The sequence below is a fragment of the Amia ocellicauda genome, chromosome 12 (genome assembly GCF_036373705.1).
Source record: "Amia ocellicauda isolate fAmiCal2 chromosome 12, fAmiCal2.hap1, whole genome shotgun sequence".
Classification (NCBI taxonomy): Eukaryota; Metazoa; Chordata; class Actinopteri; order Amiiformes; family Amiidae; genus Amia; species Amia ocellicauda.
Genome location: NC_089861.1, coordinates 24,608,612 through 24,630,922, shown reverse-complemented (window position 1 = coordinate 24,630,922; position 22,311 = coordinate 24,608,612). Strand labels below are relative to the sequence as shown.

At 48.8% G+C, this 22,311-nt stretch overlaps 4 protein-coding genes and 1 non-coding gene across 5 annotated transcripts; 3 read left to right on the top strand and 2 right to left on the bottom strand.

Annotated features, from left to right (window-relative positions):
* Positions 1–1,841: 1,841 nt before the first annotated feature.
* On the bottom strand, positions 1,842–5,351 carry b4gat1 (beta-1,4-glucuronyltransferase 1). Its single transcript, XM_066718908.1, has 2 exons — positions 3,747–5,351; positions 1,842–3,645 (listed from the first exon to the last, which is right to left on the bottom strand). Exons 1-2 carry the CDS (start codon positions 4,875–4,877, stop codon positions 3,454–3,456), a joined length of 1,323 nt encoding a protein of 440 aa, XP_066575005.1. The 5' UTR covers positions 4,878–5,351; the 3' UTR covers positions 1,842–3,453.
* A 458-nt stretch (positions 5,352–5,809) lies between these two features.
* trnas-gcu (transfer RNA serine (anticodon GCU)) lies at positions 5,810–5,891 on the top strand. Its single transcript has one exon. It is a non-coding gene; the product is annotated as a tRNA-Ser (tRNA).
* Positions 5,892–7,544: 1,653 nt separating this feature from the next.
* On the bottom strand, positions 7,545–11,140 carry pfdn2 (prefoldin subunit 2). Its single transcript, XM_066718907.1, has 4 exons — positions 11,011–11,140; positions 9,707–9,795; positions 9,396–9,519; positions 7,545–7,903 (listed from the first exon to the last, which is right to left on the bottom strand). Exons 1-4 carry the CDS (start codon positions 11,095–11,097, stop codon positions 7,718–7,720), a joined length of 486 nt encoding a protein of 161 aa, XP_066575004.1. The 5' UTR covers positions 11,098–11,140; the 3' UTR covers positions 7,545–7,717.
* A 7-nt stretch (positions 11,141–11,147) lies between these two features.
* On the top strand, positions 11,148–15,254 carry nit1 (nitrilase 1). The gene is made up of 6 exons (XM_066718906.1): positions 11,148–11,930; positions 12,431–12,661; positions 12,878–12,981; positions 13,105–13,241; positions 13,625–13,750; positions 14,096–15,254. The coding sequence occupies exons 1-6, from the start codon at positions 11,827–11,829 to the stop codon at positions 14,354–14,356; spliced, it is 963 nt and encodes a 320-aa protein (XP_066575003.1). The 5' UTR covers positions 11,148–11,826; the 3' UTR covers positions 14,357–15,254.
* A 298-nt stretch (positions 15,255–15,552) lies between these two features.
* Positions 15,553–21,880, top strand: znf16l (zinc finger protein 16 like). The gene is made up of 3 exons (XM_066718904.1): positions 15,553–16,359; positions 18,100–18,348; positions 18,865–21,880. Exons 1-3 carry the CDS (start codon positions 15,639–15,641, stop codon positions 19,560–19,562), a joined length of 1,668 nt encoding a protein of 555 aa, XP_066575001.1. The 5' UTR covers positions 15,553–15,638; the 3' UTR covers positions 19,563–21,880.
* The last annotated feature ends 431 nt before the right edge of the window (positions 21,881–22,311 follow it).

Genomic DNA, 22,311 nt, shown 5'->3' with positions numbered 1-22,311 from the left:
TCTATAATGTCAAAGTGAAAAATATAATCTGTAAATTGTTCTAAATTAATTACAAAAACAAAACAGAAAATAATGATATGCATAAGTAATCACCCCTGTGCTATGACACACCTGGTTGAGCTGTGGTGAAACCAATGGTCTTTAGATGTCACATAATTAGTTGAATGGAGTCCACCTCTGTAATTAAGGTGTGTCACATGATTTCAGGTTAAATACACGTCTCTGGGAGGTCCCACAGCTGGTTAGTACAATTCCTAACAAAAACTACATCATGAAGACGAAGGAACATTCACATCAAATCTGGAATAAGATTCTTCAACAGCACCAATCAGGGGTAAGATATAAGAACATTTCCAAGGCATTGCATATCCCCTGGAACACAGTAAAGTCAATTATTAAGAAATGGGGAGGATATGGTACAATTGTGAATCTGCCTAGATCAGGCCGTCCTCAAAAACTAAGTATCTGGGCAAGAAGGGCACTAGTCAGGGAGGCCAACAAGAGACCTATGGCAACTCTAAAGGAGTTAGTCTTCCACGGCTGAGCTGGGAGACACTGTGCAGACTGCAACAATAGCCCGGGTGCTTCACAAAAGAGGCCTTTATGGCTTTTTGGCCTCAACACTAAGTGCTATGTTTGGCACAATCCTAACACAGCACATCATCCTGAGAACACCATTCCTACCGTGAAGCATGGTGGCGACAGCATCATGCTATGGGCACGCTTCTCTATGTCAGGGCCTGGAAACCTTGTAAAGATAGAGGGAGATTAATCTTCCAGCAGGACAATGACCGCAAACATACAGCCAAAGCCACACTGGAGTGGCTTAAAAACAAAAAGGTCAATGTCCAGAAGTGGCCCAGTCAAAGCCCAGACCTCAATCCAATTGAGAATATGTGGAAAGAGTTGAAAATTGCTGTTCACCAAAGGTCCCCATCCAACTTGAAAGGAGCTTGAGCAATTTTGCAAAGAAGAGTGGGCAAAAAGTGCTGTATCCAGCAAAGCTGGTAGAGACTAATCCACATAGACTCATGGCTGTATTTGCTGCCAAAGGTGCCTCTACCAAATATTGACAGAAGGGGGCAAATACTTATGCATTCAAGTATTTTCTGGTTTGTATTTGTAATTATTTTAGAACAATTTGCAGATTATATTTTTCACTTTGACTGTGTTGATGACTTCTCTTTGTTGATCAGTGGCAAAAACTCCTGATTTAATCCATTCGGATATCATATTGTAACAAGGGGGGTGAAAACTTTTTAGAGCCACTGTAACTTAGTTTCCCCAAACGTTGCAAAGTACACAGCAGGGTAGGTCTAGACCGGGCCGTATGGCTGTATTATGCTGCCCTTGAGCTGAGTTACTAACAGGATGAGATGTAACTTCTAGCTTCTGGAGTCCCCAGAATTATTCATGACTCTCTGTGCCAATTGTGCTGTGCAAATCCACAACGGTTTCCAATATTACTCAACAATGGCTCCTATTATCTGCTGCCCCCTAGTGTGCACAACTGGTTGTTAATAATAATAATAATATAATTAATAATAATAACATTAAACTAGGATGTAAAAAAGTTTTTCTATAGCAAATATGTCAACTCAAAACCTAATGTGCGAATTGTATGACGAGTTTCTAAACGTGCTTTTGAAATGCAGTAATCACATTCTGTCCTGACCAATTATTCTGGATTTACCTACGACAGGAGCCCCGTGGTACCGATCAGCTTCTGCAGCAGAAACATCTTCTCAGTTGATCAACAATATTTTCAACATCAGAAAATTATAATAAAAAAAGTGGACTCCACTGTGTCCTGTCCACTAGTAAACTTCAAAAGACCAGGCTGTGCTTTCCGTCTTTAACCTTTATTGATAAATAAAATTACATTAGCAGCACATTGTGTGAAGTTGTGATGCAGCCGAAATGACTGACCGAAGACAAAATGACTCACTGCTCCACTTATAAATCAGAAAAACTAACACACACACTTCTAAACAAAAACAAAATGTCACTTTTCTTATTATTTTTTAGTTCAGATCGAAGCCTGGCCCACATCAAAGCCCAGGGAAGCAACTTACACATTTGTACCCCGTTGCGGCTGAACGTATTGTCTGACTCGTGTATAACCGGCCAATACAAATGGAGTACAGACATCTTTACATACATCAGTAAAACTACACACTCACACTAGCGTCTCCTCCTCCCCCACTCCGGTAGTGTGGGGGAGTCACAGTTTCTAATTACAAGGCGGTTTTTTGTTTGTTTTGATTTTAAAATATTCATCAGGCCACTTCAGTTCCGCAGAAAATCAAAAGCAGACGTCACGTCCTCCTCCTTGTGAAACGACGCGTCCCAGTGAACCCAGTGCAGCCCAGCAAAGTTCCGGCGGAGGCTTGAACGAACCCCTTTGCTTGGCTTCGGAGACATAAACACCATAGCCTGTGACAAGAAGAGTAGTTATGCAGCTGAACAACGAGGTAAACTTGAGAACCGGGTGCCATCTTCAAGAAGTCACGGGCCCCACTATGCCACGCCGCGCTGCAGTAGCTCGGTAAGGATGGGTGGGAGGGTCAATCAGGAGATGAGGCTCCTATATTCCTTTTTAGGCTCCATTTAGACACCAAATCATCTACAACTCTCCGCTGCCAGACTGCAGTGGTTAGGAAGATAAAAGCAACTGAAATGGTTTGAGGCTTAAAAGAAGGGGAGAAAAACACCCTGTAGTGTAAAGTGATAACTTGGTTTGTGTGGGCGGTCTCATCTTTTACCTCCTACTTTGTCACGTGTTCATTTGCCCTGCTGGACTAAAGCCTGCTGGGAGTCAAACCAGCTATTCCAGTAAAGCTGAATCACAAATATCTCCATCTCCATCTCCCCCTCTCTCTCTCTCTCTCTCTCATGCTCGCTTGCTCACTCACTCACTCACTCTTGTTCTCTTATTCTCCATCTCTCTCCTCACTCACTTTCACTCCCCCCACCCACTCTCACACACACTCTCTCTCTCTGTCTCCCAGGCAGCATTCACACAGACAGCGTGTCAGCTCAGTCATCTAGTAACAGTCATGTTTTCAGAAGTCATGGCTTTGAGTTTAACCTTTCTTGGACTTCCTGCAACTGACACCTTGAGAACTACAAAGCGCCAATTACAGACACCCGTTTGAAATGTGACCATTTAGTTTTGTCCACAGGTAAAAAAAAAGAAAGAAAAAAAAGATAAATGCCTCTAAAAAAGACACACAGGCACCAACTAACACACACAAACACTCACTCTCACACTCGCATGCGCTCAGTAGGACGTGAGTGGGTTCACTCCACCCCATGCAATATAAAACAGGGCATGGGATTACTACAAGGCCTCTCTCAATATATATCAATATACATGTATGTATAGGACACAGATGGATTTGGATCAGACCCTTCATTCCCTAACGCCCAAGCCCCCCAGGCTCAGCGCTCTCAGCAGCGGCGGGGGGAGGAGGGGTACTTTGCCTTCAGGCCCTCCTTGAAGCGGCGGAAGAGGATGCGGTTGCGCCGGTTTTCCTCGTCCTTCCTGGCGTGGAACTCGCCGGACACCTTGAAGCCCTGGTGCACCAGGAAGGCCGAGTCCAGCACCGAGAACTGGAACCCAGCCACGTGCAGCTCGCAGGCCTGGGGGGGGGGAGGGAGACAGAGAGAGGGAGTGTGAGACAGTGAGAGGAGAGAGGAGAGAGGGTGCTCCCACCACTCCCACTCTCTCCCTCCCTCCGTACCTGGCTGATGCGGTTGAAGCCGTATTGCCGGAAGCTCTCGTCGTACAGAGGCACAGAACTGGCCCCGATGTAGAAGGGCTCCCAGGGGTCCACCCAGCTCAGGGTGTATGCAACCTCCAGCTCCCCGCTTTCCCCTCCTCCCGCACCACCTCCGTCCCCTGCCAACCGAAAGTGCAGGTTCACCCACTGCGAGTAGTTGGTGGGCGCCTGGCACTTCTGGCACAGCTCCTCGTAGAAGGGCCGCACCTCGCCCACCTGGTACAGCTGCACCAGCTCGGGCTTGGTGGCGGGCATCTTGCGGGTGTGCCGGATCTCGAAGGCGGGCACCACGAAGACCCGGTCTGGAGGGGGCGGCCGCCGGTGCACCAGGCTCAGGAACTGGTCGTGCAGGCCCTGGCTGGGCATCATGTCCACGTCGATGACCAGCACGTAGGCCGTCTCCGTGCCCCCCCGGGCCACGTTGCGCAGCAGGTTGTTGGGGTAGGACACGTTGCCGCCCATGACGTAGTTCTTAAACCGGTCCCGGTGCGTCTCCAGCCGCTGGAACACGCCCCGGCAGTCCTCCAGCCCGGCGAAGTGCTCCCGGTCCTGCTCGGGGAAGCTGGCCGTCTCCCCGGAGAGGCAGACCAGGTGGAAGTTCACCAGCGCCTGGACGTACGGGCAGAAGACGCTGAGGGCGTAGGCCAGCGCCGTGGCGAAGCGCACATCCTGGCCGTGGGCGAAGATGGCGACCGACAGCGGGTGGCGCCAGCGCTCCAGCAGGGCGTCGATGTAGTGGAGGTTGTTGATGGTGGTGTGGGTGGCCAACGTCAGCCCCGGCCGTGCCACCCCGGCCTTCTGGCCCACGGAGAACTCGCTCTTGATGAGGTTCTTGTAGACGCGGTACTGGCCGCTGGCGTCGAAGATGCCGCCGGTGGAGAGGGAGTACTTGAGGCGCTCCTTGCGGGCGCTCCTCTGCGGCGGGAAGGCGTTCCTCTTGGCGCCTGCGCCGAACAGCTCCGAGTACCTGTAGCGCTGCTGGCGGCCGTGCAGCTTGGACAGGAAGGACAGGTAGATGAGCTGCAGCAGCGCCACCAGCAGCAGGGCGCTCAGCACGACTTTAAACACAGAGCACTTTTTGGAGAAAGGCATCCCCGGATTACTGGATGGGCTCTACAGGCCGCCTGAGGTCGCATTCATTGCATGCATTATGTCCACAACACGCCGCCCCCTCCCGCCTCTCCTCTCGCCCGGTCAGCTCAACCCACCGTCCATTTTAAACGCGGGCTCCAGCTGCAGGCGGTGGGTCCCCGGACGGACTGGTGGCTGGACGGACAGCATGTTTTGGGTGTAAATATTACTTCGTGCGAGCGTCCGCAGCCCTCAGCCACTCCATCACATCAGCGGCGCGGCGAGGGCGCATGTCTGCGTGTTGTGCTTCTGCTTCTACCGTAGTGTGGATGATACGCACACATCAGACATGCACCGGGAGTCTAGCCTACAAAAGCAACATGGTTTCGTTTGTAAAGAGTTGTGGGATGTGTTTGTATCTGTCGTGAATTATCTCCCTTTTCGTGACACGTTGAAAAGAATACGGTTTCCAGTCGAGAGGAGCCTTTAGAAACAGACACAGTACCGCACGCAATAAATGCAGGTGCGCATTTAGGGAGTTATTACGGTACTGGAGCCAGGCTGTTGTGAGAGAGTGACTGCGCATGTCGGCCGGGAGGAGTTTCTGCAGCATCAGTCGTCAAAAATAAAAACCCACACGAAAGATTATAAAGATGGTATAATTCTTACAGTTAACACGAAACAAAATGCAAGCGAAAACATTTTGCGCAAATACAGCGACAGTTGTGGTGGACATGGGTTTATGATTCCTAAGTGGGAACTGAACGCATCCCATTTCAGAGAGCAGGATACGTTGTTTCGAAGAAGTAGGAAATAAGCACTCCGTAATCGCCAGCTGTATTTTCAACACATTAAAAAGAAATATCATGATACATGTATAAATATATATGTAAATGCAGGCCTACACACGCAATCCGCAGTTGAAAGGCTTGTTTGCAGGCGAGCTCAGCACGGACGAGGTGGCCGAGTGGTTAAGGCGATGGACTGCTAATCCATTGTGCTCTGCACGCGTGGGTTCGAATCCCATCCTCGTCGGGTTGCTTTTTAAAACATAATGATTCTATTATTAAATAATAGAATTAAATATTAAATTAAATTGGGAAAAAAATCATTTTCTTTTGTTGAAGTTGTTAAAATGAAAGAGAATCCCTGTAATGAACCGCACCCTTGAATCTAGTGTATGTAGCAGCTGTTTCATTGCCTCCGCAGGTCGCTGTGGCCTGGTGACACAGTGTTGATTTAGTGTTACTCAGTTTATGATTGTTGTTTTGTTTTGTTCCTGGGTAGTAAGTGTTATTTCCTAATTGCTTATGCCTCAAAAGTATAGAAAATGGCTCTTATTCACCACAAACTTTGCTTTTGTGACCAGGACAGTGATATTTTGAAATGTACCTATTTCCAATGTGAAAATGGGTGAATGTGTGTCAGAAAAAAACATCACATGCATCCAAATCAACATGTATTTATACTAAAGTAATACAAAACACTTAGAAGTGAGTAGTTTTTCGAAATTCATGATTATACTGTATTTACATGTTAATTCGGATTCATGTTTTTTTCTGAATTTATGTGAACGAAAAGACACAAATTCGCCCGTTTTCTCATTGGAAATAGTTACATTTCAAAATATCACTGTCCTGGTCACAAAATCAAAGTTTGTGGGGAACAATAGTCATTTTCTATACTTCTGAGGCATAAGCAATTAGGAAATAACACTTATTACCCAGGAACAAAAAGCGTGTTACATATTGTTATTATTGTTATATTTCAGAAAGCTGATTTTCAGGGCCAGATTCATCTCGACTCAGAGGAAAGGTTACTATTATTATTATTTTCTTAGCAGAAGCTCTTATCCAGCACAACATACAAACTATAAGAGAAATACTAAAGTGCAATACAGTATAAAATGTTATGTTAATGAGATAGGGGGAAGTAACATTTTATAGATAAATGAACAATCTTAATTTTTTCCACTGTTTTGTTTTTCCCTTTCTGGAAATGATGCGACTGCTGCCAGCATCTCACTAGCATATGGACGTTTTTCTCACATTTTGAATACTGTTGAACTGGATCTGTAAATCCATAAAAAAAAATGAACTGGCAAAATAACTCCACATGTGAAGTTGGACGGCCGATATCTGGGTTAAATGTGGTGAAATAGCAGCCCCAGAATATCCTGTCCTTGCCTGCTGTGCCAAATGCATCAACAGCCACCAGCTCTTTGACCCACTGATTTTAGGGTGACTGATAAAACAAGCCCCCATGGAAGATCAGCAGGCGCAGCACTAGAGGCAACTAGCAGAACCAGGGCCTAGACTGGAGGAGTGACGTAATGCTGGCAGCAAAAGGTGCTATACTAAATAGCCGCTGAATTGAGGAAGGGAGTGGGGGCTCTGGTTCGCCATTTGCACCCGGTAACTTCACTTCTGCCCCACTGGCTCATGGGATTGGGCTCTAAAAGACAACAGTGTCGGGGATCATGCTTCACTCCAGTCAGAGTCTGCAGATTTGGTCATGCCCTCCATCTGTAAAATCGTAGTGGCACCCTACAATCTGTGGCTAAAGATCCTGTGAACGCTCGAATTGAGCTGCTGGAGACGCAGGACACCACACAGAGATCTCTACCAATGTCTTTTGCCTCGGGAACCTATACAAAGGGTGTTGCAAGTGACTCAATAAGCCAACCGCTTCAACAGTACAAGCGTTTAGTTCGTTTTTTTTTATTCATAAATCAAAAAAAGAAAAAAAAAAACATAAAAAATTCTCTACACACAGATACAGTAACGACACGGCGAACTTCGCTCTCTGTTGTGGCCCGTCTAAAACGTTCCGCTCAGCCCTCTCTTCCGGCGCCAGGGACCCTAGGAGACCAGGACCCCGGCCCCTCCCTTGGCCCCGCCCCCTTCGCTCTCTGGGTTGGACGCCGCCGCTTTCCCCGCCCCTTCCTCCTCGCCGACCATTCGGATGTTGTAGCGTTCCCGGTACTCGTTCAGCTCCCGCCCCTTGGTCTGCATCTGTGTGTTGAGCGACTCCACTATCCTGGAGATCTGAGAGAGAGAGAGAGGGGGAGGGAGAGGTTTGAGGCGTCTCCAGGGTCCACGCCACGGGAAACAGTTTTGGTTTCTACACAAAGACTTGTAAAACTAGTCACTTTTATTTATTTTACATATATATATTACTAGTAGGCTAAACTGTGTCGGTTTTTGCCTTCCAGGTCTTTTTCCTCCACAGCACGAGAGCAAGTAGCGGCAGTAAATTCGAGGCCCGGCTGCCCGGCCTGAGCCTCGATCCATCGTAAAACATCGAGCACGCATGTGGCTCCTTGGCCGGCTTGCGGCACAATTTATTGCAGTTTGAGTTGGAAACAAGTAAAATGAAAAACGTTATGTCATAGTTTTGGAACCCAGTATCATATTTTAACATTTTATTTAAAACTCAGTGTTGTGTATTGACCAGAAACAAAAACAACACACATTACAATAAAATACACCACTTTATATCCCCCCCCTTCAATTTTACCACCAACATACTTTAATGTAAGGTAATAACTATTATTTTTCTTAGCAAACACCCTCACCCAGGCCAACTTCCAGCTGTCACAGAAACACATTTCAAAGAGGGACAGAATCTAATAAATGCGATCAGAGCCCAGTCAAATCAGATCAGCTCCAGCGAGCACCGCACACAGCAGAGCCCCCTCCTTGGTCTGAGCTGGGCACGGTGGGGCAGGAAGGGGTGTCCACATTACAGAAGCAGCGTCAGTGAAGTGCTAAACATGTCTTTTTGTAAAACATCTGACGCAAAGCACACGCATTGTTTTGTATTGATCTTCTAGTTCGTTTCTTCAGGTCACCTGTCATGCATCCGTTTACGTCCTGATTGGAACGCCCGTTCACAGTAAACTACACACGTGCTGATTTCTACTCTCGTCTCAGGTCTTTATATTTGATTATATATATATATATATATATATATGTGTGTGTGTGTGTGTGTGTGTGTGCTATACATTAATACACATCAACCAACATTTCTGGGACTGGTGGAAGCATCCGTGTCCAAAAAACAGCAGCTCTTGCCCTCGGATACAAATTTCAATACAGGGGTGGACACAATCATTTAAGTTCTGGTGGCACGTTAGCTTTTCGGATGTGCACTTTTTTGCAGATTTTCTCCCCTGCCTCCCGCAATCGCAGTAGTGGTGGAAAGTGAGTGTTCAAACTACCAGGGTGGTGACAGCCTAGGGCATTTACACATCAATATCCATCTTTCCACCATGGGAAATGACCTTGGTTAGCACTTCACATTTGTGGTTAGTTTTAGGTTATATATTCCTACTGTCACGACCCCTTCCCTGAAATTCTAGAACTCGTGCCAAAACCTTTATTTCTACCTCAACTGAAGTTTCATATAATGAAGGTTTCAGTGGCTCTTTCACCTAGGCCTTACTGTTCACAGCAGAGGGGCGTCTCGGCCTCTGCTAGCACTTGAGAAGCTGTTTTTTTGTTGTCGTTGTTGCGTTTTCATTTCCTGCGTCCTCACCTGTTCTTTGTTGCTCTCCAGCGCTGGCAGCACCTCTTTCACCGTCCTCTCCACCAGCACCCCCCCCACCAGCCGATAGCACTTCCGTGAGGGGTCCACCTCCTGCAAGGTCTCGATCACCAGGCTGTGGGGGGAGAAGCGAGCTGAGCAAGAGAGACATTGACACACACCCACTGACACACAGAGAGACACAGAAAGACAAAATACACACAAACACAGCGAGATACAGACTAACACACACCCACTGCCACACAGAGACACAAAATAAACGCACAATAACACAGACGCACAGTGACGCACAGAGACAGTACCTGTGCTCATTAATTTCCATCTCTAGTTCGGCGGCTTTGGAGGCCATGCTGCGCTGCTCCTGCCGCATGCGCTGGAAGCCAGCCACCACCTGCCAGAGAGACAAGTTAGCAAAGGCTGCACACCCCAGGGTGCCCCCCTGCCCTGGATCAGAGCAGGAGAGAGGGCACCAGAGTGTGGGCTCTACAGGGCGTGGCACCCACAACCAGGGAGGATCGAGAGCGGTCTGAGAGAGAGACAGGCCCGGCGCACTGTGGGCCTCCCGCAGCGTCCGCAGCTCTGACCCGCCCACTGGGAGCTGGAGGGTGAGAGCGCAGACCCGACCCCAGACTGAACACCCGTGTTGGAACCCGAGAAGCAGGGGGTCGACACACAGCTAGAGGGGGCTGCTGTGGGAGGGGATTAAAACTAGAGCTCACTATTAAGGAGAGGGGACAAGGCGGTGCAGACCAGTACAGAAGCAGGACTGAACAGACAGACAGTCAGGGCAGGGCCCAGCTCACAACAGGCTGCAAACCTGCACCACTATACAGGACGGCCTGTACAGGAAGGCTACGAGGGAGGATGTCAGTTTATGCACTTGAAGGGGAAAACTAACCCAAAAAAGTGAATTATTATAGTGGCAAAACCAAAGGGTAGGGGGGTTGAACGGTTCATTTGCTCCTTACAGGCTTTGCCAGGTCCGATGTCTTATTCTGCCACCTATTCAACATATGTGGTCATTTTGCGTCTGGCGTTACGTTACCAGTGCATTACAGTGCAGAATGCTACATCGGTTTTTAAATTACAAATACCAACCATTACAGTATCGAGATTTGGCGAGACTGTCTTTACGAGGGCGATCAAAGCTGTCGTGAATATCAGCGGAATCTCTGCAGCACATCCGCGTTTCCACGGCTCAGATGTGGACCCAAAACGCCGCAAAGTTATGAACCCGCTGCTCTCCGGACCTGCCCGGCCCCGGCGGTGCGCAGCCCTGGCGTGCCCGCTCAGAAGCAGCATAAACACAGGCATTTCTCCCTGACGTCTCCGGCCGCCTAGTGCTCGCTTTATCATTACTGCAGTTTATTTTAAATCTCTAAAGTGCTTAAATTACGACCGAGCCAAGCATTCCGGCACTGCCCCTGCAGCAGGAGTAGGGCACGGATACGATTACCCCCTGCGCTGCTGCCCAAGCAAATCACGGCGCTGGAGGCGTGCGGGAGGGCAGTGACAGTTAGACCGGGGGGAATGGCAGTCATTTCTGCCCCTGTTCTCGGACCTCCCGCTCTTAACCTGCTGGATGCACTGGTGGGGTGGAGTTTACCTGCTCGGCCGAGGGGCCGGACTGCTTCCCCCCGGCGCTGTTGCTTTTACTCGCCGCCGTGCCGCTGCTGCTACTGCTCGCTGCCATCTTGGAATGGGAGCTCCCTCTGCGAGGACCCCTTCTTACTACACCGGGCTGGCCGCTCGGCTGCCTGCCAGACAACAATGAAACACCGCTGTTTTGGATTGACGGTTTTGCGATGAAAATCAAACGAGAGAGAGAGAGAGAAATAATGTTTTAAAATCAACAGGTATTTTCCACTGTATTTACTGACTTATATATTGGCGTTATTGATTTGATGTGTATCGATTGTATGAATACACCCAATATTAATATATTATTATTAGGAATATATTTCAGCAGGCGGATCGATTACGCAGTTTCGTCAATGCGTAGGGCGAGTAATCAGGGATTTCATCTACCCCTGAACATAGATACATGTCATAATAGACAACCAACTCCAAACAGGCGACATACTGAGACTCCACTTCAATGCCCGCCTATGTGCGGACAGGGTTATCCTTGGGATCCCCTACCGTCAGAGCTGGAGTCAGTCGAGTGTATTAATAATACGAGTTAATGCGATCTTGACCATTTACCAAGAGACGTAGGGGAAATACACTCGTTTAAACCATGAAGCTTAAAAGCCCGATATTGATATACGCACAGTGACAGTGTGTGAGCTGTCATATGCGAATACCGGACACGCGTTTGCAGGTTAGTTTTCAGGAAAATGTTCTTTAGGGTCAAAGTGCGTTTTTGTTGTAGGCGATAAACCCTGCCTGCGCATCATCGCTGTGTCGGTGTTTCGGGTCAATGCTGTGGCGCTGGCCGCTCTGGAGCCGAGTGCGGTCCTTCTCCGGGGGACACTTGGGACACATCTGGCTGTCTGGGAGGAGAGGCCCCGGTGAGCAGCACAGGTAAACCCTCAGCTAAGCGAGCCTCCGCGGCACTGGCCTGTTCTGTTGTTTTGTCAGGTTGTAGTCTCCTCCCTTTTATGCTTTGCCATGCACTCTCCTCTGAGAGGTCTCAGGACGGGTCCCGAAGCCCTCTCTAATCCGTGATGTGTATACATTTGTTTTTACAGACGGCTTTTGGGTTGTTGTTTAACTGGGTCATCTGTATGCATGTTTTCGCAGTAGACAGAACCCCAACTTTAGCCAAGGCCAACATTTTAAACTCCAGTCAAACTTTTTTAGAACCAGTAGGAATGATGTCCCAGCTCTAGAGGTCCAATTTTTCTAGCCCAAGCCTAGAGAGGTCCGAGAGCTAGTCCTAAGCCCAGCCCAAACTCCACATTTAATTTTAATGTAGGATTTAGTTGAATTTAGACCATCCTTCAATGTAATCTTAACTGTTAAACTTTGGCCTAGACCTGTAATACAGAAATAATTAATATAAATATAACATTTGTTCCCAGGATGTCCTCCTCCAATCCTGTGGCAGCGCTGTGTCAGGTGACCGCCACACCGGACAAGGAGGCCAATTTCGAGTCCTGCAGTGGGTTGGTGGAGCAGGCCCGGGAAGGCGGGGCTTGCATGGCCTTCCTCCCCGAGGGCTTCGACTTCATCGGCTCGAGTCGCGAGGAGACGCTGCGGCTGTCCGAGACGCTGGAGGGAGAGACGATCGGGCGCTACGCACAGCTGGCCAGGTGTGTGCACTCCCTGTCCGTTGTGCCCGCCTGTAAAAGCCTGCGTTCTGGATCTCCCGGCGCCAGGGCCAGTTGATCGGTCCATGAGCGTGTCTGTATTAAACCTCAGCTTGTGAAGCTAGTGAGCATCTAAATGTCTACCCTTTTACCAGTCAGCGAGCGATTGTGTGGTCAATAACCTCCTCCTGCCTCTCTCTCTCTCGCTGTCTCTTTCAGGAAGCTGGGGGTCTGGCTGTCCCTGGGGGGGTTTCACGAGCGAGGGCATGACTGGGAGAGCGACCGACGCATCTACAACAGTCATGTGATCATCAATGACCAGGGTACTGCCTGCAGAACACCACACTTACTCTTTACATTCATATAATTGGGGAGGGGAAGGAGAGGAGAGGTGATGCACACTGTTCCTCCCAAGAACAGAGGCTCAGCCAGTGTCCCTTTCCCAGGGTGCATTGCTTCAGTATACAGGAAGTGCCACCTATTTGACGTGGAGCTGCCAGGAAGAGGCGTGTCCCTGAAAGAGAGTGCCTTCACCATTCCAGGACCCCGCATCGTCCCCCCAGTACAGACCCCCCTCGGCAAGGTGGGCTACAATATTATCTTCATTATTATTATAATTATAGTGTATGGTAAACATGATATATAATTATATTGTACTATGCTATTATTATTATACAGCTGTGGAAAAAATTGAGACCACTCCAATTTCAGAAATCAATGTTCAGTGGTCTCTTTTTCCAGAGCTGTATACGTGTCTGTTTACTGTGTAGAATAAGCATTATTGTATAACTATAGATTATAATCGAGGAGCCACATACAACAGTTTATGGAGTTTAGTAGTCTCTCTCCCAACACAGACAACTCCACAGATCCTCCATCTAAACAAGATGGTCAACGCCACCTTTTCTTCCATCTTGCATTATGGGAATGCGTGGTTTCTCAAGTGTGTATCTGATTATTACGTAGGTGGGACTGGGTGTCTGCTATGACCTGCGCTTCCCGGAGCTGTCGCTGGCTCTCGTGCGGCAGGGTGCGGAGATTCTGACCTATCCCTCGGCCTTCACTGTGGCGACAGGAGCCGCCCACTGGGAGGTGAGCCGATCAAAATCCACAAAGTCTTTCCCAGTGGGGGCTGATGGCTGACCCAAGGCTCTTTGCCACTGTAAAACCGGATGCATTTTGCATGGTATTAAACATCACATATTTGCCGATATTCAGTCAGCGGCAGTTACTGCGCCTCACACAGTACTGTACATCTCTGCATGTGTGTGTCTCTGTGTATGTCTGTGTGCAGTTTCTGCGTGTGAGTGCATGTATGGGTGTGTGTGAGACAGTATGTGTGTGTGTATGCATTTGTTGTTCTTCATTTCTGTTTTTGTGTGTGTGACTGTGTGTGTATTCTTACATATGCCTTCATGTGGCGTGTGTATCCGCCAGGTGCTGCTGCGGGCGCGGGCCATCGAGACGCAGTGCTTCGTGCTGGCAGCCGCCCAGGTGGGCCGCCACCACGCCCACCGCGCCTCCTACGGCCACGCCCTGGCGGTGGACCCCTGGGGCGAGCTGGTTGGCCGCTGCGGGGGGGCAGAGCCGGGGCTGGCGCTGGTGGAGATCGACCTGCAGAAGCTGCGCAGCGTGAGGAGAGACATGCCAGTGCAGCAGCACAGGAGAGAGCACAGCCTGTATGACTGTCAGGACTGAGCCTGCATGCCCCCCCCTAGAGCCAGCGTGCCCCTCACAGAGCCAGTCATCCCCTGCAGTCAGCACTGGCAGACATTAAATGGATAAAAATACACACATGTAGCAGGTAGTCCAGTCCAGTCAGTGAGTCCAAGATCTTTTAAATATTTTATGGATGATTGTTTTTAAAACTATTTTAAAAATGAATCTTAATTGTTTTTAAAGATTTAGTTGTTTTTAAATCACTAATTGTTTAGGGGTTTTTTGGTTTCGTTTTGTTATATTCCTTTGTCAAATACATTGTCCGTTTTGGATTTAATTTTAAATGCATTGGATTTTTTTGTTTGTTTTTTATTTTTACCTTTTTAATTGTTTCTTTATTTTGTCCAATGCATTTTCAGTTATTTTCAATGTATTTGACTTTTATGTTGGTGAGCAGTTTTGCATTAATCACATTTGTTTTGTTGTTTTGGGCACGTTTATTTTGAAGTTAATTGTTTTGTTTTTTGCTAAAATCAAAGATTTTAAAAATTAAGTGATTTTAAGAATTGATTTTTAAAGATTTTAATCATAAGTATTAAAAAATTGAATTGTTTTTATTTATGAAATGTAAAATACTACACCAAATAAAACAGTCAGTGATTCACAAAGGACTCCCTGTAAGACGTTTTGGATAACGGTCTCCAAATGAGTAACTATTGAGCATTAATGAGAATAAAATATTATTACGAAGATAAAGTATCAATTCTACAGTCTTGATGGAACAACAGCAGGACGGACCTTTTCACACACATTTTCACTTGTGAAACATCAGTAAACATTACATTTAATAAATACTTAAATAAATGTTTTGTCATGGTATCTGTGGCTTCTCTGTGAATTGAGAGTTTTGGTAAATAAAAACCATTCAGTGCTTAAATCAGATCGGGGGCATTTACCTACATCTACAGTGCATTCTGTTGTAAAGGAAGATTGTCAGAATTATAAATCATGTACTATCAGTTTATAAGATACACGAGGGTGCTGCTGCATCTTTTTATTCGTATTATGCGAGTCATGTAAGGAGAATTGCAGACTCCTTGTGTGATTTGCCTATAGTTCATTGATACAGCGCCACTGGGGTCAGAAAGCCTTTCCCTGGGAGCCGTCGGGGAGACGACTGCAGGGGGCGCTAAGCGGCTTCCTCGCCGGTCGCCACAGAGCGGCCAGCCGGCACCGCAGCGCTCTGTGTCCGGGAAGTCAGCTGTCACCGCGGCCACCAAAACACCGACGAGGCGAGGGGGGTGCTGTTGTAAACGGGAACATGAGCCGCAAAAGGGGCCAGTTCTTCCCTGCCAACAGCGTCGAGGCGCCGGGTCCGCACCAGGGATTCGCCATGGACCCGAGCAGAACCGAGGGCTTCTCGGAACTGGAAGCCGAGCCGGAGGAGCTGCTGGTGGATATCACGGAGCACCTCGGCCGGAGCATCTCGCTGGTGCTGGAGACGGCGCTGCGCGACATCAGGAAGCTGGTGAACGCCAGGATCCGCGTCCTGAAGGTGGAGCTGCAGGAGAAGAGCACGGAGATCGACGTCCTCCGAGTGCGGCTGCAGGCGGCGGAGAGGGAGGCCCGGGCTCCGCGGGCGGGGGGCGGGGATGTCGGGATGGGGGGCCTCGCCAAACTCGCGTCCCGGCGGCCCGACTATGCGGGCAGTAAACACGGGGAGCACAAGCGGTTCCGGTCGGGCGCGCCTGCGGTGAAGAAGGAGAACATCAACGCGATCTGCGACTACCTGCGGAAGGACAAGGACGCCCGCGACGGCGACCCCGGCGTCAGCGACCCCTCCAGGGCGGACAGGGAGGGCGCGTCCGACCCCTCGGCTCCGCTGTGGACCGAGTCGAGCAGCGGCGGCGAGGAGCAGGAAGACGGCGAGGCGGCCCCGGCCACCGAGGAGCTGTTCAGCATGCTGCCCACCGACAGCAAGCGCCTGGAGGAGTACGAGTCGTGGATAGCTGGCATGGACTACGTGTCTGAGCTGCACCAAGGTAGCGTATAGCCTCAGCAGTGCACAGTACACTGCACAGACGTTAATGCATTGCAATGCAGGACAGTACACTACAATGCAGTGCAGTACATTGGAGCACACTACACGACCATGCACTATATATATATATATATATATATATATACACTCACCTAAAGGATTATTAGGAACACCTGTTCAATTTCTCATTAATGCAATTATCTAACCAACCAATCACATGGCAGTTGCTTCAATGCATTTAGGGGTGTGGTCCTGGTCAAGACAATCTCCTGAACTCCAAACTGAATGTCTGAATGGGAAAGAAAGGTGATTTAAGCAATTTTGAGCGTGGCATGGTTGTTGGTGCCAGACGGGCCGGTCTGAGTATTTCACAATCTGCTCAGTTACTGGGATTTTCACACACAACCATTTCTAGGGTTTACAAAGAATGGTGTGAAAAGGGAAAAACATCCAGTATGCGGCAGTCCTGTGGGCGAAAATGCCTTGTTGATGCTAGAGGTCAGAGGAGAATGGGCCGACTGATTCAAGCTGATAGAAGAGCAACTTTGACTGAAATAACCACTCGTTACAACCGAGGTATGCAGCAAAGCATTTGTGAAGCCACAACACGTACAACCGTGAGGCGGATGGGCTACAACAGCAGAAGACCCCACCGGGTACCACTCATCTCCACTACAAATAGGAAAAAGAGGCTACAATTTGCACAAGCTCACCAAAATTGGACAGTTGAAGACTGGAAAAATGTTGCCTGGTCTGATGAGTCTCGATTTCTGTTGAGACATTCAGATGGTAGAGTCAGAATTTGGCGTAAACAGAATGAGAACATGGATCCATCATGCCTTGTTACCACTGTGCAGGCTGGTGGTGGTGGTGTAATGGTGTGGGGGATGTTTTCTTGGCACACTTTAGGCCCCTTAGTGCCAATTGGGCATCGTTTAAATGCCACGGCCTACCTGAGCATTGTTTCTGACCATGTCCATCCCTTTATGACCACCATGTACCCATCCTCTGATGGCTACTTCCAGCAGGATAATGCACCAGGTCACAAAGGTCGAATCATTTCAAATTGGTTTCTTGAACATGACAATGAGTTCACTGTACTAAACTGGCCCCCACAGTCACCAGATCTCAACCCAATAGAGCATCTTTGGGATGTGGTGGAACGGGAGCTTCGTGCCCTGGATGTGCATCCCACAAATCTCCATCAACTGCAAGATGCTATCCTATCAATATGGGCCAACATTTCTAAAGAATGCTTTCAGCACCTTGTTGAATCAATGCCACGTAGAATTAAGGCAGTTCTGAAGGCGAAAGGGGGTCAAACACAGTATTAGTATGGTGTTCCTAATAATCCTTTAGGTGAGTGTGTATATATATATATATATATATATATATATATATATATATATTCCGAACTGTGCTGAATATGATCTGTAAATATTAAAAAAGAAAACCTCAGATTGTTCTCAACCACAGTGGTCCCCTCTAATGCTCCATGATGCGAGACAAAATATGTGATGTGCCATCTTTACCCAAATAAAGCAGTGAAGTGGTGGGTATTAATATTCACACACACATCTGATCCACCCTTCACTCTCCTTTGTCCTGTTGTCACCAGAGACTAGAACTCGCTTTGGCACTTTACAGCACTTCCCAGCACCGGTTTGAGAAGTCTTTCTGACTGTCCCTTGTGCAAACTCAGTTCCCCCCCTCCCTCCTCTCTCCCTCCCCTCTGTGTCAGGTGTGAAGCAGTTGAAGTGTGAAAGAAACTCTCACCAGTACGGCGAGGACGCAGTCGCGGGGCGGGACGACTCCCAGGTTGGGGGTGGGGGGCCGGGAGACCTGCTACTGCCCCCAGAATTCCCCTCTAAGAAGGAGAGTGGCGGGAGCCGGTTCGGGCCAGGGCAGGAGCTGGAGGGGGCCGGGGCAGGAGCGGACGGCAGGGGGGAGCCGGGGGAGAGAGCGGAGGGCGCGGATCAGACCGCCACAGGTGCGTGAAGGCGAGGGGCAGAGGTCAGCCACAGGCTTAACCTTCAAGGTGCAGATAAGATGGCCACAGCTGTCTCACACCTGTGACAACACTTGGTATAATGCAGCTGATTACTTATTTTTTTACATAATGATCTAATGTTTAATGATAACTGTCGATCTTATAAAACCTGTATATCACAGGCAACGTATTGTGTACACATGCACCGAAAGATACTGATTCATTTATTTGTGAGTGAATGCAGAAATGTGACACTCGTTATATAGACGTCATTTTCTAAATCAACCAGGCTTATCAATAAGAATAATACATACGCACAAATGCGGGCTCTCCCTGAACAGCACCGGCCTGGAGGTGAGGAGGAGAAGCAGCAAAAAACACATTCAGCGGCCCTAATTGCTCAAACGAGCAATTTTCCGAAAAAAAAAAAAAACAACAACCAGTGATTACTCCTTGTTGTTTGTTCTCCATTCTGTTTGTTCCGTCTTCCACACGTCTTTCTCTCTCTCACTCCAGCCCTGCCCTATCACGCCGACGCCTGCCTCTGCCCTCGCTGCGGAACCTTCTGCCCCAGCGCCGCGTTCCTGGGGGAGCACTTGAAGGCGGCGCACGGGGAGGACACGGGTGCCGGCCCGGGCAGGTCACCTCCGCCGACCAGAGCCAGGCCGCCCAGCAACGTGCTGGGCCGGGACCCGGGAGGGGAGGGGGAGGCGGGGAAAGGCGTGCCCGGGGAGAAGCAGCGAGGAGGAGGAGGGGGCAGGGGCGGGTACGAGTGCGCCGACTGTGGCCGGCGTTTTAATTACCTGGGCAACCTGCGGCAGCACCAGAGGATCCACACGGGGGAGAAGCCGTTCACCTGTGAGGAGTGCGGGGAGCGCTTCCGGCACGCCGCCCAGCTCAAGAGCCACCGCCTGAGCCACAGCGGCGCCCAGAGCCCCTTCTCCTGCCCCCAGTGCGGCAAGGGCTTCCCCGTGCTGTCCGGCCTCAAGAGGCACCAGCGCGTGCACACGGGGGAGAGCCCGTACCAGTGCGCGCAGTGCGGCCGCCGCTTCAAGGAGCTGGGCAACCTGTACACCCACCAGCGCATCCACAGCGGCGCCACCCCTTACCAGTGCGCCCAGTGCCAGCGGAGATTCAGACACCTGGGTACCTACAAGAGCCACCGCTGTGCCGCGGCCCAGAACCCGAGTCTGGTGCCCGCGGACATAGACTGACTTCCGCCCCCTACCACCGACGCAGCTCGAGTGGCTGCGGACATATTTTGGGACACTAACTGCCCCCACGATGGGCAGAGAGCTGAGAATGAGCATCGACACACGCGGATTCCACCTACACTGGTATCGTTTCTGTTTTTTTGTGTTTGCGAAAGGAGCTTGTCGCAAAAAAGGGGAGTACGAATCAGACAACGGCCGTAGAAGGTCACTTGAGAAGAGTCGAGCGCAGTGGAAGTGGGTTCAAATCCACGCTAGGCCCGGGAGATAGAGGCAGAAACACTACCCTAGAACTCCCTGTTTGGAGGAAGTGAAACTCTAGGGATACAAGGCTGGGTTCGCAGACCTAGATTATCTCTGGTCATAGTTTACTAGTCTACTTGGACATCGCTTTTGTGCGTCAGTATATTTTTTCCCATTGGGGAGGGGGAAGCATTAAAAAGGCAACACTAAACATGCTACACACGAGAATAGAAGGAGGAATGTTAAGATGGGTTTAAAATTGAATAGGGAACATACTGGCTGCTTTACTCTGCTGGCAGGAGGCCGTGTGTTCATGTGCTGCTGTCACGATCTGAAATCTTAGTCGATCCAGCCCTTGGAAATAAAGGGGAGGTTCCCATGCTGTACAGCACAGAACTAATCTTTTAAAGCTTTTGAACCTTTAACGATGCCAACATTTAAACTTTCTACATCGTGTGTCACAATGTTTTACAACATCGCGTCTCTAATCCATCGGATGTTATTTTCAGAAAACTTAAGTTCTTAAACATTAAACAGATCACTCTTAACCTATTACATAATAATGAAAACACTACATAGAGTAATTTCTGTTTGTGACAATAGCAAATCACAAGTTACAACTGTTGTTAAACCGCACATTTTACAATCTAAAATGTGTTAAAAATGGCGCAGTGATGTTTTTTATTTTTTAATTGACAGTGAACCTCCCCTTTAATAAAATCGGGGTCTGCATAACAATAACTGCATTCTACATACTGATTTTCTGACTAGTAAGTAGTGTGGTACGCAGTATGAAGATGAATGATTCAGTGTACTATATATGTCATGTGACCTCACGTGAAGCATGATGGGATGCAGTATTCATTGTAGCAAGCTCTGGTTGTATACGGCAATTTTGGCGAATGTAGCAAGCCATCAGGGTACTTTCACCATACGACACATTCATATACTATGTCCAATATGCATACTGCAAGCATACTACTGCAATGCTGGAATGTAGTACGTGTAGTGTGGTAGTATGTGATTTCGAATACAGCCTGCGTCACACAACACCTCACGCTATTGGCTGTGGCCCGATATTCCAGATCGCCTCGTTTTCCAGGCCTCCCTCCCACGCCCCCCCGAGAGAGGGACTGTGCTGTTACTGGACTCTGCTTGTGCTGCTGGTGTTGAGTGAGATTTTTCATTTTAGGAGGAACTGCAATTCTCCAGCGAATAAAGAAGCAGACAAAAGAAACGCCCTATGCTACCGGTGTCCCTCCCACATTGACTGGCCTTGCTAGGGAATACATAACAAGGTGTGAACTGCGTGTTTTCATATGGTTTGAAGATCCCCCCCCAAAAGAAACAACACCTTTTAGATGGAGAGTTCATTCTCCCAGCAAAAAACGGAGAGATCTGAAAACAAGAAACCACTCTTCCCACACACTTCACCCCCCCCCACTGATTTGATGACGATCCTTCAACGTCGGGAGAGGAGTGTGAAGTGTGTGGGAGTGGCTGTTCATGTTGTCCATGCTGTTTCGAGGGTCCCCCACAGCCAGACAGTTCGGACAGAGACGCACCGATGAGATTGCATCTGGCCTCTAAGATGTAGGTTTTGAAAACACACACGTTTCTGGCATCACAATTTAAATAATAATCATAATTACAGCAGCAGAAGGTCAAACACACTGAGCCAGGCCTAGAGCCGCCACAATAGGCCTGGAGTTTCAAAGATCTTCCCTGCGAAGCACAGCAAGGAAGCGTGCTCATCCTCTCTTGTGACGGTGACCTGTGTTCGTGCTGGATGCATACCTGCAGCTCACTAGGATACGGCAGGCTGTACTGACCAGGCACGGGCAATGCTGCCACCTTGTGGACCGCCTCCACCACTACCCCTGGGGGGACGGCAGAGACTGTCCCCTTGCCGAAGAGCTGGCTTTCATAAAGTTTATTCGTTTGGAAAGTGATTATAAGGTGGCAGGGTCTGGTGGTCAGCCTCAATTAAATGTTATTAATTATAAGTGTTATAATTGCACTGGCGTAGATGGAGTTGTTTGTAAAGCTGAATTGAAATAAAGTTTTTCTGGTTTGTACATTGTTGATCGGACTGCATCCACAAGCATCACGGAGATCCCTTACCTGTGTGGACTGTACCCACCCAGAGCACCCACACGCCACCCACGTCAAACGGCCGGCCACCCTCTTCAGGGCCCAGTTTATCAATCAATCAGACAGTCAATCAAAATTGTTTTGGGTATAGCATGCACTTCACACTTTTAAGACTAATCAGGTGGTGGTTAAAGCAGAGGTGCAGCCTTTTAATTTCAGATTGTTTTCTAAGACATTCACGACAGCGCAGAGGTGTCTGAGCTTATTAGTAAAGATAAATACATGAATGAATAATAAACTGGGTTTATTAAGTCATTGCATGTCTCCAGCTGGAATGATGAACCAGAGCCAACTGCTCCAAGACCGAGGGGGGAGGACAACACACAGACGCAGAGAGTCCCCACTACGGACACGG

Coding starts and splice junctions, on each gene's coding strand:
- znf16l (XM_066718904.1), top strand. CDS start 15,639: ATGAGCCGCAAAAGGGGCCAGTTCTTCCCTGCCAACAGCGTCGAGGCG. Junction 16,360..18,099: donor CGTGTCTGAGCTGCACCAAG/GTAGCGTATAGC, acceptor CCTCTGTGTCAG/GTGTGAAGCAGTTGAAGTGT. Junction 18,349..18,864: donor CGCGGATCAGACCGCCACAG/GTGCGTGAAGGC, acceptor CTCTCACTCCAG/CCCTGCCCTATCACGCCGAC.
- nit1 (XM_066718906.1), top strand. CDS start 11,827: ATGCTGTGGCGCTGGCCGCTCTGGAGCCGAGTGCGGTCCTTCTCCGGG. Junction 13,242..13,624: donor TACAGACCCCCCTCGGCAAG/GTGGGCTACAAT, acceptor ATTATTACGTAG/GTGGGACTGGGTGTCTGCTA. Junction 13,751..14,095: donor CAGGAGCCGCCCACTGGGAG/GTGAGCCGATCA, acceptor TGTATCCGCCAG/GTGCTGCTGCGGGCGCGGGC.
- b4gat1 (XM_066718908.1), bottom strand. CDS start 4,877: ATGCCTTTCTCCAAAAAGTGCTCTGTGTTTAAAGTCGTGCTGAGCGCC. Junction 3,646..3,746: donor GCTTCAACCGCATCAGCCAG/GTACGGAGGGAG, acceptor CCCCCCCCCCAG/GCCTGCGAGCTGCACGTGGC.
- pfdn2 (XM_066718907.1), bottom strand. CDS start 11,097: ATGGCAGCGAGCAGTAGCAGCAGCGGCACGGCGGCGAGTAAAAGCAAC. Junction 9,796..11,010: donor CCGGCCCCTCGGCCGAGCAG/GTAAACTCCACC, acceptor TCTCTCTGGCAG/GTGGTGGCTGGCTTCCAGCG. Junction 7,904..9,395: donor TGGAGAGCAACAAAGAACAG/GTGAGGACGCAG, acceptor TCTCTCTCTCAG/ATCTCCAGGATAGTGGAGTC.